Here is a 12,758-nt window from a genome sequence, read left to right on the forward strand (position 1 = left end):
CTCAGCGGAACAACGCCTCGAAAGCACTCACATTGTCTTTTATCAGCAATTTGGACGTTTACTTGTAACGGTATCCAGAACAGACCCGTGTGCCGCCAGCCGGCACACAGCAGTGTCACATCCGGTCAAACACGTTTCAAACTAAAGGTCTAATCGAAGAATGGATGAAAGAGCCAGTCAATTATTAGGCAGGTAAACAAAGTTAACTGAAGAACATTTCCAGTACTTTACTTAACTTTGTAGAAGTGCATATCATTTTACATATGTCAAACTTTAAGCAGGTTCCTTTATCAGTGTCATGATCCAGGTGGCCCATGTGTTGACGTGTATGACAGAAATAATGTTTTTGATGAATCCAGTCAGTACAGATCATTAATATGCAGGCAAATAAACTAATGTATTATGATATGGTGACTCAGATATCATAAGGCTTTAGATTGTTTAGACTAGATCTGGTTAAAGGGCCGTGTACTGTGTGTTTGGTTAGTTGATCAGGCCTGAGAAGATACAATTTAGAAATGGATGCAAAATTAATTTAGTGGCTCCAATACAGCATTGAATGCAATTAAGCCCCAGACTCTGCAAATACATCAAGTAAGTTCTGTTGTCTGTTATTCTGTCTTTAAATAACTATTTCAACAGAAGTTCCAGTGGAAATCATTGTGAGTGCCTTGACAAGACTAAGATGGAATATCAAACAAACAAACAATCAATCAAACCCAGTTGCCCCTAGATTCCAAGAAAACCTTGTACATACAGCACTCATATGCTGGAACAATACTTAATTTTCCCAGATCATTTATTTGATTTGTTGGTAATTTGGTCAAACACAATTTTATTTAATACTCACACCATGTTAGCCTAATTTAACCAAAATAAAACCTATAACTAGATTTGGCATGGGGCAAATTTAGCTGATGATGCATGACCTGCATTAGTTGACATTGTAGTTGATTGGTGCACATTTACAATTAATTAAGACACCAACAACAATAAACAATGTAGCTTTTGGTGCTCATCTTTGTCCGGCTCGAGCAGAGCTGCCCAATGAGGGGCCCGTGGGTCAAAGTTGGCCCACCACAAGGTTGTCTTTGGCCTGCAAGATGTTCGTAGTGATTTCAAAAAACAAAACAAAAAACCCCAGTTTATGCTGTTTTAATTTCTCCATTAAAGAATGTATGTAAAGTATTGATCAAAGGGCAACACAGGGGCTCTTGGAATTCTAGTGCCACTTGACATCTTAACAATGCAGGACAATGTTTGTTTTTGGTCTGTGACCCACCGATAAGAACCTTTAGTATTGACCCTCAAAGAGATAGTTTGTGCACATCTGAGTAAGCAGTAATAAGTCACTCAATGTGTTTATTTTATTTGTGATAAGACTCTTAACGGACGAACGTGGCAAAACTCCACGCTCTTATTTTGAAGCCCCACGTCCTCCCTCTTCCGCTCCCGTCCGCGGCTACTTGCTGGCGGCTTGACTCCAACAGTGTCATAGAGGGGGACGATCCCGGAGCGAGCTTATTTCTGCCCTCACGTTCGCTGCCGGAGACGAGAGTCCGCTGGTTCCGATGAAAGAACTCAGTCGTAACTCGGGGTGCATTTCATAACCCGGCCTAACCAACCCTCCCACATGTGCTGACACGTCTCCAGGTATTACACACATCCCGTCGGGTCGGCGGAGGGAACGTTCACTCGGCTGGTTTTTGACACGCTGTGAGAAACATACGAGAGACGCGCAGAGGGGGAAGATGTTGCTGAAGGAGTACAGGATATGCATGCCCCTCACAGTGGAGGAGGTGAGTTTCCTACTCATTCTTTCTGTTTTACAGACTTGTTTGTCCTCATTTTAACCGCGAGGCGGGAGAGAAATGCAGTTTAACGTGAATCAGATGAACTTGAGGAGAGACCGTTCCCTCATTACCGTCCCTTTCTCTCTCTCTGTCACTGGAGCCTCACACTCATCTGTGACGTGTAATTACTCCCGCAGCCTCTGAAACACTTCAATAAAACCCCCCAGACAGTTTGTATGATGAGCTGATAGAACTGACTGACACTATTAAAATGGTATCATCATCATTAGTACCTCACTGATCAGATCCTTGGAACTCACTGCCTTGTCAGACCACCGCAGTGTTGTGGTTTCAGCACTGTTAGTCTGTCAAACACACGTTCTCCCTCATCTCACACACACACGCACACACACACACACACACACACACACCAACCCTATGTAAATTGCATTGCATGAAATTCATGCTGCTGCCCCATTGGCTGCACGTGATGGCACTGACACAATGCAGAGCAGAGTAGGGGTCTCTGCACTAAGTGTTTTAGTTGCACTGATTGGTAATTAGAAAGAAAGAAAGAAAGGAAGGAAGGAAGAAAGCTGAAAGGCTGTGGTCTGCATTCAGTCTTTTCAGTTTGGTCTCACGACTCAGTCTAAAATTAGAAGGCGAAGATGAACGCTCTCTTGTCCTGGCGTGCTTTGCTGCACACAACACAACGCCACCTTTTTCAATTATCACCCATGCATTGTTTCCTCCACTCTCCTCCAGCGCTTGTGATGCGCTGCCCTGATGCGTGGGTGTCCTCGCTGGTCCTCCTACAGATGAGGGCTGCTAGTCAGGTGGCATAATGGTCAGGCGCCGTTGTCTCCACTGACATCTGTGCAGCTGTGCTATGCAGTCAGGATGAAAAACAAAAACAAACTAAACCCTGACGAGGTTCGTTCGTCTCTTGAAGACCCGTCAGAAAGCTCAAACAAGCCGGGCGTCTGCATTTTTTTTTTTTTTTTTTTTTTTTTAATTTCACTTTCAACAAAGTTATTTTTAGGGAACAAAGCGAGAGATGACGGCAGATAAGAGACGTTGCCTTTCAAATTTCTCACAACGTCTTTTCACACTTCCTTCCCCATTAATCTCTGAATGTTGTACTCCACCAAACATAGCTAACTGCGCCAAGTCCATGCCTATTTTAAGGACTGTTTAACGTGAAGGGAGTAGAGCACTTTGTATGGATCGACAAGATGAATCCCTGCTTTGTGTTATAGGCTGGCTGAATGGCTGCACCTTTACACCAAACAAGTGCAGGCTCAAAGAACAAGTTTGTTTGGCCCTCTGGCCCCCATCAAGTCAGCCAGTGCTGTGTTTTCTCATCACAAGCCCTGAAATAGGCGTTACACCACTGACTCATGCAGAAACCAGCGGTCAAAAGGAAAGCGCCGTCTTCTAATACAAGAGCGTCGAGAGGAGAATGTGAAGGCAGTTCATCCTGCGCGTGTTCTGACATACCCGTTTGTGTGCGCGTTGCGTGGATGTTTGCATTCATACATGCGTTTTTACGTCCGTTCAGTAAATCAACCTTGAGCCTTTCGCCGTGCTTGTATTTCACGCCCAGCGGAGTAGTGAGAGGTTTTTCCTGTCACGTCAGTCGAACCTGTGAACAGATGGTTGTCAGGAGAAGCGAGGGCAGCGTAATTAAAGGCTCAGAGTGCGATCCTGTTTTATCGGAAGGGTTCGCCACAGCACCCAACTCAAAACACAGGGTCGAATTCAGCTATTATTGCAGACACGAGAGATCTGCTTACAAATGACTTAAAGGATTAAGTTCAATCGTAGATGCAAATGTAGTCATCATTTACAAAACTACAAAACTCAGCCCTGGGTTTCCATTTTTATTGTGGCGAGTAGATGATGACTGACTTTTTTTTTTTTTTTTTTTTTTTTTTACTGGTCGTTGTCAAACTGTAAGAATGTTCTGAAGGATAATGAAGTTGAACGGGACGCTCCCTTTCTGAAAAGCAACATATTCAGAAGGGAGGTTCACTCTTCATCATCTGTGGGATTAGAAAACAGTCAGATGGAGCAGATCAAGATTTGAAAAAGACATCACCACAAGCTTTTACACTGCACACAGATTGTAATATTGCAAAAAGGGGTTGGGTTGCAAACAAGAAGGAAAGTGGCCATCCATTACCGCTCACACAGGCACTGCACTTTGCTTCCATTTGAATTTTTTTTTCAAAGATAAAGCCCTGTTTGGATGAATCCCAAGAAGCAGGGCGTCGTTGTTTGTTGACAGTCCTATCTAGGAGAGAGGTCTTGTTACTGTTCCGGGCCCAATCGGTGGCGCGTTCTCTCCGGTCTTATCGCGGCTGCACACATTGAGCTGAGGGTCATCCCTTGTCTCCTAAAAAAAAAAAGTTGAGCCAAAGTTTCCTGTCAGTCCAAAGTGAGAGGAAGGAAGGAAGGAACGAACGAACGAAGGGAGGGTGGACTGGATGGAAGTACAATGTGCCGACTGCTGTGGGGATTAGGGGACAGACGGAGGAAGAGGATGGCAGAGAGGACGGAAAGAGAAGAGGGGAGGAGTGGGGGGGTAATGACGGAAGTCTGGGAGATTTTCTTTTCTTTAAAATTCCCCAGGGTCGTGCTCTAATACACTGTGTGCGCGCATTTGGATTTGGAGTCATGGGGACATGCAAGGTCACGTCTCTCTCTGTATTGTCTCTGGGAAGAGATTACTGTCTGCTGCTAGGCTGTGTTGCGTCATCACAGCCTTACTACTGCAGATGTTGGCCCGGCTATCCACTCTGTGTTTATACAAGTTTAACAAACACCGTGCCCTCGGAAGAAACCCTTCAGCAATACCAGAGCGTTTGAGCTGTTCCTCAAGCCTTTATACTCTGTCCTCTTAATCATCTCCTGCCTGTCTGGGTGTGTGTCTGGTATGTTACTCCTGCCCCGGTTTTTCCCTCCGTTTTCTTCATTCACTTCACTTACTTCCAACAAAGAACTCAAACTAATGAGTTTCCATTGTGGAGCCTTTCGTTTTCTTTCTTCTGTTAAAGGAATAGGTCGACATTTTCCTCAGCCTGGCGTAAAGACTGGAAATAAGGGGACAAGAGCAACGTTAAGGTTCACTAATTGACTCATTTCTTTTTTAAGACGGTGTGTAAAAACAAGGTGTGGCTTTATTATTGTCGTCTCGAGTCTTGTTACTGTTGGGTTGCCAGGCAAGCAGAGGAGACACCGGGAAGTCACTTCTCCTGGCCAGGAAATAGTCCTGGACATTACCAGACAAGCTGTTTCCCCTTGTTTTCAGTCTGTATGCTGATATGAGTTAACCGACCATGGCGGCAGCTTCATATTTAGTTGACACACAAAAGCGGCATAAATCTTCTGATCCGACACCAAACTGTTAAACAATTCCTATAAAGGGCGCCACAGTACATCCACCAAACCTATAAATGGCATCCTGGCATGATGGTTTCAGTTTAGTCTGCTGAGACTCATAGAGACTAGATTTTTTTAGTCTATGAAATGTTGGAAAATAGTCAAAATTGCACATCACAATCTCAGTGTGCCTTTGGGAAATCACCAAAATATTCCAATTAAAATGCTGGGACCACGTAGAAATGCAAGGTGTGTTAAAAAAAACAAAACCGATTAGTCTGTGTTCAGTTTGTGCATCCACCGGTCACATTACTTGCCCACTGGCTCCGCTGTCTTTTTGCTTCTTTAAAACAAAATCAATACGTAGTTGGATGTCATTACAAACTCACAACCCACTTCTCCCGAGACGAGAGTAAAGAGAGTTGACCGACAAGATGGTGGAGGATTTGTTGTGAAAAGTGAAAAGCTAAATACGCCTATTTGGCAATATTTTATTTAATCCCAATGCTAAGAGGGAACCTGGTATTATATATTGAGGGAAAAGGAGTTTGTTACATCACTGAGAAGTTGGAGGTATGCATCCTGTTGCCTGCAGCTCATTATCTAACTGATTACTGAGGCTGGTCCGTGTTCCATTATTCCCACAGTGTGGATATCTCAGACTAGTCTGCTTTCAAAAAAAGCAGAAAATCAACATTGTCTTGTTTTGGTGACGCATTTCTGATGACTAAGTGGTAAACTCAATGAACGCTTGCATTTCCTGTGACTTGTTAAGAATAAACCCTGTGTTTTAACCAGTTAAATGTTTTTCATATGAAGCTGCAGCAGCAGGAAATGTTCGGTTCACATAACAGTAACTGTTGTAATTTTTCACAATTTACACAAGCAGTATTGTTTTCCCTTGAACATCTAAAATAGAGAAAAATGGTGATCCAATAATCTCTCAGTTATGACCATACAAAAACATCTGGACACATCACATGAAAGCGTTTTGCTGCTATTATGTTTTAGTGTTCTCTGTGTAGTGAGAAGGGCCAGCATGACTCAAGTCTAACCAAATCAAGTAATTTAGGCCTGGATAAAGTCTTTAACTTTCAAGGAGTTCAGTCACACACTGTAGCTTATGTGTTTGAGAACTGGTTTAAAGTTCAGTCTCGGACAAGATTTAGATGCAACTCTAACCAGAACCACTTAGCCAAGGAATAATCATTTTCTCCTCTCAGTCCCTCGGGCTAACTCTGCTCTGTTCTCCTCCTGTGAGCGCGGCCATTCATCAGCCAACGAGCCCATTTTTTTTTCCCCCCTGGAAAGGATGGAAAGGTGATGCATCACAGGAGACACGGATAGATGTGTTCCCTCTCCTGTCTACCATTATGTCTTTCTCTGCGGCAGTATCTCTCACTTGCACCTCCCTGTCTGTGGCTGACAAGCCTTTTTTTTTTTCCCCAAGCTCATGAGAAAAATGCTGACATCGCCCAACCTTTGGCTGACCTGTGTCACTGTGCATCTCATGTATTTGGCCTCAACACGGTTGGTGAATATAAAGTTTTCGACACAATTTAGACTTCACACTCTAAAAGCTTCATCTGCACGGTGAATAGAGCTCCAGAGATGGAACGAAAAGCCCAGAAATTATCCTCTGAATAGGGGTTTCACACGAGCAGGGATACATCCAGGGGGAAAAAAAAGTGAAGACGATCTTCATTGCAGAAGGCCAGCCTCTTTTTTTTTTCCATTTACTGTAATGAGTCAGAGTACAGTGACATTCAGAGAAGGCCAGTGAAAAAGACACCCATTCAAAGCTGAATGAGCTGAACATCCACGTGTTCTAAGTTCATCTGATAAAGTGGGTAGTTGGTCGAACACTTTGGTTAGATGGTTTGGTTTAATGGGGTGTTAGCTCTGGCAAAAACTGAGGGATTATGGCACCATCTGATTGTATAAGACTGTAATCTGCTCTGAGACACGTGCTCAGGGAACACCTTTTTTTTTTGTTCTGGGCTATCATACGCAATAAACCCAAAGGTGTAACCATTTTTTTAACCACCATGTTACTGTAGAAATCATTGAAGTACCCTGCTTTTTTTTTTTTTTTTTTTTTTTGCAAACCTCGAAACAGTTGGTTTAATGCATAATTTAGTGTAACGCGTCTGTTCTCACATATTTATCAGCGTCTGTGCTTGTAGTTTTTGAACGATGGTAGACACACAGCATGTGGGCATGTTAAATGGCCTTTGAGATCCTGTTATGACTTAAGCAAGGGGAAGTTGCTTGTTTTGGTGCTGGTGGCACGCTGAGAGAATAAATGGTTCGACTCTGGGGCTGGATGACTGTAGGAGTGGGAGGATGTGGGGCTGGCTGCTGGAATGAATGGCCGGATGAGTAGCTGGAAGGACACCTGGGTTGTTGGCTCACACCTTCATTTTTCAAGGCATAAACATCTCTGAAAGCAACAGTCTCACCAGAATTCATTAAAGAGAATGACTAACTTACAATGTAGTGCGCCCCACTTTTTGGCAAAAACCACAGAGCCTAAAAGCCTCATTAGGGCTCATACTGTGTGGTGCATGTTTCACACCTGCATCTGCACAGCTTGAGATATGAAAACACACACACCACCCTTGTCCAGAAGCAGCTGGCGCACAGAAGTGCAGTTAACACCTGATGTAGCGGTATTGTTTTGTAGGCTTGCCCTGGTTGTTGTTGTTGTTGTTACTGATGTTTGGTCAGACACTGGTGTTGTCACGATATCAGAATCAGATTTTCATAACATGATCAGAGCCAAAACCATTCATGGTACTGATTTTATTAGATTATATGATATGATCAGATATCTATATAAATACTATATCTAGTAGAAAAACAAAAGTAAATGCCATCTGTCAAATTAATCTGTTTTGGAATCAAAAAACAACTTCTTGTCTCTCTCATGTCTTTAATCTCCTCAGACGTGATTTTCTCTTTTATGATGGCTGGAAACCTGCAATAAGGCTACCGCAACCAGCTATAACGGAAAGAAAAATTATTTCGCATTTCAAAATATTATCATGTATATGTTATTAATATGTCAATATTTCATTTTAATCATGACTATCGCCTGTACCAGTATGTAACAAAACCCTTAGCATACACCATTCACACACCGCCTACATTCCTTGCCCACTGCCAACCACGCTGCTTCGCTTTTAGTAGAAATTCAAGCCATTTACTTTGTTTTTGCACATCAGCGCCACTGTAATTTGACAAGTAGCCTCAAGGAGCCTTGACAAAGTGTTAACAGTGCAACTGGTGTGTACTTTAACAGTAGTGTTAGTTTACAACATGCCTGAGGCCATCAGCTACAGTGGTTGAGGTCAGTGTGGGGGTTGATCCTGGCATTCAAAAAAAGAGGAAGATCTAAAGATCTACAGGTACGGACCATCACGGAATATATTTTTTCTTGTGTAGCATAAAGGGACGACAACTTGCATTTTGTTGTACAATCCTGTGTTGTAGAATGACGAATAACTACATGAACCTTGAGCCCTATTGTATTGTAGTGGACCCATGAAGAACTGTAACAGGATCAGAGCTACTGTGTCGTATTGTGCTTTCGCCCACAAAGGATTATCCGTCATAAATATGCACAGAAGTGTTCTTGTTGTACCGACATTGTATCAGCCAGCAAGCATGACAGTGACAATTTGAGCCATTTCACGCTCTATGGCTTGAAGCACCATTAGGTGGATGAATTTTTATTTGAGTACAATTTCCACAAAAGACAGCAGCGAGTTTCATCAGCTTTGGCAGTGTTTCTTCCCCTAGTTACTTCATTCAGGATGGAGAAAAGAAAAAATACTTCTCAGCGATTGCTGCTGGTTTGTTAAACCCCCCTTTTAATGAGGGCGCTTTAACAAGATTGGTTGCCATTGTTCAAACGGGGAGCATGTTTCCATGACGCCAGCAGTTAATTTCACGTATCCACGGGCAGGGAGGGCTGAAAAGCTCAGCGAGGACAGCCAGGCTTCTTTCTAGACAAATCAAACAGTTTTCTTTTTTTTAGTCAAGGTAATTAAAGATGACTGTGTCCTTGGAGGGCTGGGTGTTCCTGCATTCAGAATGGGTGATGTAATGAAATGCAATTTAAAGTTGTGTAAAGTGAGACTTTATTGATCCCTGAAGGAAAGGTCTCCCCTCTTGTCCTCATTCTCAGATGGAGTGCAGGGGTTACGATCAATTATGTAGACGTTTGCCAACACTGGGGTTTCACCTTGGTTTTGGGGTTGAACTCCTAGCTTCCTGCTTGTTACACCATCTCTCAGCCCCCCACAGTACATCCACCAAGCCTGACATTAAAGCCCCAAGGCACATAATGTCCCTATTGTTTTTCACAGGCACTGCTACCCCTTTATTCAGAATATTGTTTTCTCTCTTTATGGTCAGACCCCTCCCACCCACTCCAGGGTTTGTTTAGAAAATGGGGTCTGTTTGTTTCTTTAGTGTCATGGTAAGGTGCAAGGCCTTTTTGCCATCTGGTATACATGACAATGCTGTGATTCAATCAACATCCCATTTACTGCCATTTACCCTTGCAGAGGAAACCATCATGGGTTGTGATGGACCATTATCCACGGATGAGACCCATTCTCATTTCCTAGATGGCTGTGTGTGTGTGTGTGTGTGTGTGTGTGTGTGTGTGTGTGTGTGTGTGTGTGTGTGTGTGTGTGTGTGTGTGTGTGTGTGTGTGTGTGTGTGTGTGTGTGTGTGTGTGTGCGCGTGTGTGTGTGTGATCACCAGAAAAGCTTGTTTCATAACACAAGAGCTACATGATATCGTTGCGCAGTTTTGACAGTCAGGCTCTGGATAGGGGCTGTTTCACTTGTCCGCGGCACAAATTGTGTTTCTCTCTCACACACGGCCACACTTTGAGTGTATGTGTGCTTGTTTCTATTATTTAACACACATGCTAACATCACAGGGCCACATCACCATTGTCTCTATGTCGTAAGCTGTGTACTCCGCAGCAGCATCCAACACTCCAGTCCTGAGTTGCTAAGATGAGGCCAATGATGAGCTCCGTGTGCTGGTGAAATGGAACAGTGTTTCCTAACATGGGGGAAGAGAGTAAAAGCCTGATGATGGCTTTTTTGGAATATATCTTGGCATGAAATGAAAACCAGTCCGCTTCATTGGGAGTGTTGCTTGGGTGTTTTGCCCTGTTACAAAATGAAACACAGATTTTTCAATCCTAAAACGTATATCGCAGCCTAGCCCAAAGTAAATACAAAGCTATTGTCGACCATTTAAAGAACAAGCATGTGGCCAAATTTTTTTAATGCAAAATAAGCCTGCAGATGACCTGTTTCTGCCCCTGTTGGTTAGAAAACCCAATGGGTCCACGTCATATAACAATTTATTTATTTTCATTTATTTATTTATTTTGCACAGTTTAAAAAATACACAAAGATTGACAAAGAATACAAATAACATACAGTGCAGGAAGAGGCAGAAAACCCAGTGGGCTTATTTGAAGCCTCTACCTAAATAATGTTAAAATTTTACAATATGAAGAGAAAACACAAAATTAACATACAAAAAAATCATATAACTATATAAAAGTGATAACAAGCTAATAGTAACAAATAACTGAAATAGACACGTAACACTTGTTTCTCTGAGGAATAACCAGGCGCTTGACAAAAAAAATCAGCATTAATGACCTCAGTATACCCCTGCTTGAAATTAACGGGGGCAAAAACTCATTACAGTTCTGTTATTCTTTATTTACATTAACTTTATGCATAAAGATGGCAAAACCAAGTGCTTGGTAGGAAAACAAAAGCCTTTTCAAAGAGCAAAATGCATAAAACTACATTAACTTGGAGGACTGTTGGAAGATGTTACTTATTAAGTCACACATTATATACAGTTTCCTTTAGATGAATCAGTTAGTCATGAAAATAATCATTGCAGTAATCAGAAATGAAAACAATCACGATTTGCAGCCCTACATATTCCTGACATTAACAGTATACATTTTACATACAGTATTTATCCATTGTGGGTGATGACACCCTTATACAAATCAAATTCTAAGGTTTTGGTATGAAACTGCCTTGTGTCACCATGGAGAAAAAGAAGATTTTTTTCCACCATCTCTCTGCTGCGCCAACAAATCACAGGAGGGATAAGAGACGTTTTTCCAGCAGCAGCCACAGTCTGAAGGCGGCTGCTAAATCTGTAAAGTGAGGCTGAAAATAGAGACAAAGCAGCTGATTCTTTAGACCAAAGTCACTTTTCTTGCTCAATGTGGACATCATCGTTAAAACTGCTTACTGTTGCTGCTGTGGGTTCACACACTCACACAGTGTCTCAGGAATGGCTAAAACGCCATGCTGAGGTTAGAATAAAGCATGAGCTTTGCATTTTGCTGTTTTTGTTCTACGGATAAATTCAAACGGTTGTTTTTTATATTTGGTCTTGTTGTGAATATACCTTTTGTATCTAAGTAATGGCACTCAAATATATACAAGTATGGTACAAGGCTGAGAGGCTGGATAGAAGATGCGAGTGAGTTAATGGAATTATGTGAGAGATGAAGCTTCCCAGCCTCTTAACAGTACTTGACATTACAGACATTCATTTGGTGCACTCAGCCAAGCACCTACAAGTGGATTTGCGCACATTTCTTTGTTGTTTATCAGAGGAGATTCCACAGGCTGTGGCTGAGCCACTCTGACAGGAAAGTTTACAGGATTTACATGGAATAGTTTATTCTTTGCCTGGATTAGTTTTTTGGTGACGTGTGGAATGATGCATCCATGCCAGTGTTTGCATGGCTGTACCTGTATGGGAAGTTAAAGTGTCTGATAAGTAAGTTGATTATAATGTAGTGATATATGATTCTCATGTTTCATATTAATAATACCGTGTGGGGACTTGGAATAAAGAGTATATCTAGCATTGAGATATTACATGCACATTGATCATGATTGGGTGTTTCCTCAGGGGAGACTCACGGTGTGTTTGAACATTACACAGCTGTGCATACACACAATATGCACACTGACACTACAGGGTTCTCCCCAGAAATTCTTAGTATAGCGGCGCACCATCTGTCCGGGGGGGGGGGGGGGGGGGGGTGCGTGACCGCTCGTCAATGTCAGTCCGGGGGGGGGGTGGGGGGGTGGGGACCGCTCGTCAACCGCTCGTCAACGTCAGTCCGGGGGGGGGGGGGAGACACGGACGTACGGACAGCCGGTCATCAACTCCGTCAGCCGGGAGCTCCTAGCCGTCAACCGGGGGACGGCGGACGGACGCTCGACACTGTCACGCGCGGAGTATAGCGCCGCTGACCGAGCGGTAGAGCGGCGCAGCGCCGCTGTTCCACCGTCTGGGGAGAACCCTGCACTATATATTCACAGGTGTGAATAGTTTCTTTTTCTCTTTCTGGCCAGTAATAGCTGTGCAGCAGTGGATGATTTTGCGGAGAGTCAGAGATTGTGAACAGTTGGTTTTTGAAAGCCAAATCACCTCGAAAACACTGTTCAAAACACTTTTGTCAATGTCGGACATGTTGACCAAATATTCTTGGGTGTTAAG

General features: G+C 43.0%; 1 protein-coding gene across 2 annotated transcripts in view; it reads left to right on the forward strand.

Annotated features, from left to right (window-relative positions):
* Nucleotides 1-1,468: 1,468 nt before the first annotated feature.
* Nucleotides 1,469-12,758, forward strand: part of LOC115580788 (cytoplasmic phosphatidylinositol transfer protein 1) — an 81,164-nt gene continuing 69,874 nt past the window's right edge. For both annotated transcript variants that reach the window (XM_030415459.1, XM_030415442.1), the window contains exon 1: nucleotides 1,469-1,799. In XM_030415459.1, the coding sequence (XP_030271319.1) occupies nucleotides 1,752-1,799 (48 nt within the window). In that variant the 5' untranslated portion in view covers nucleotides 1,469-1,751. The remainder of the gene's footprint in view (nucleotides 1,800-12,758) is intronic.

This window comes from Sparus aurata, chromosome 1, assembly GCF_900880675.1.
Source record: "Sparus aurata chromosome 1, fSpaAur1.1, whole genome shotgun sequence".
Classification (NCBI taxonomy): Eukaryota; Metazoa; Chordata; class Actinopteri; order Spariformes; family Sparidae; genus Sparus; species Sparus aurata.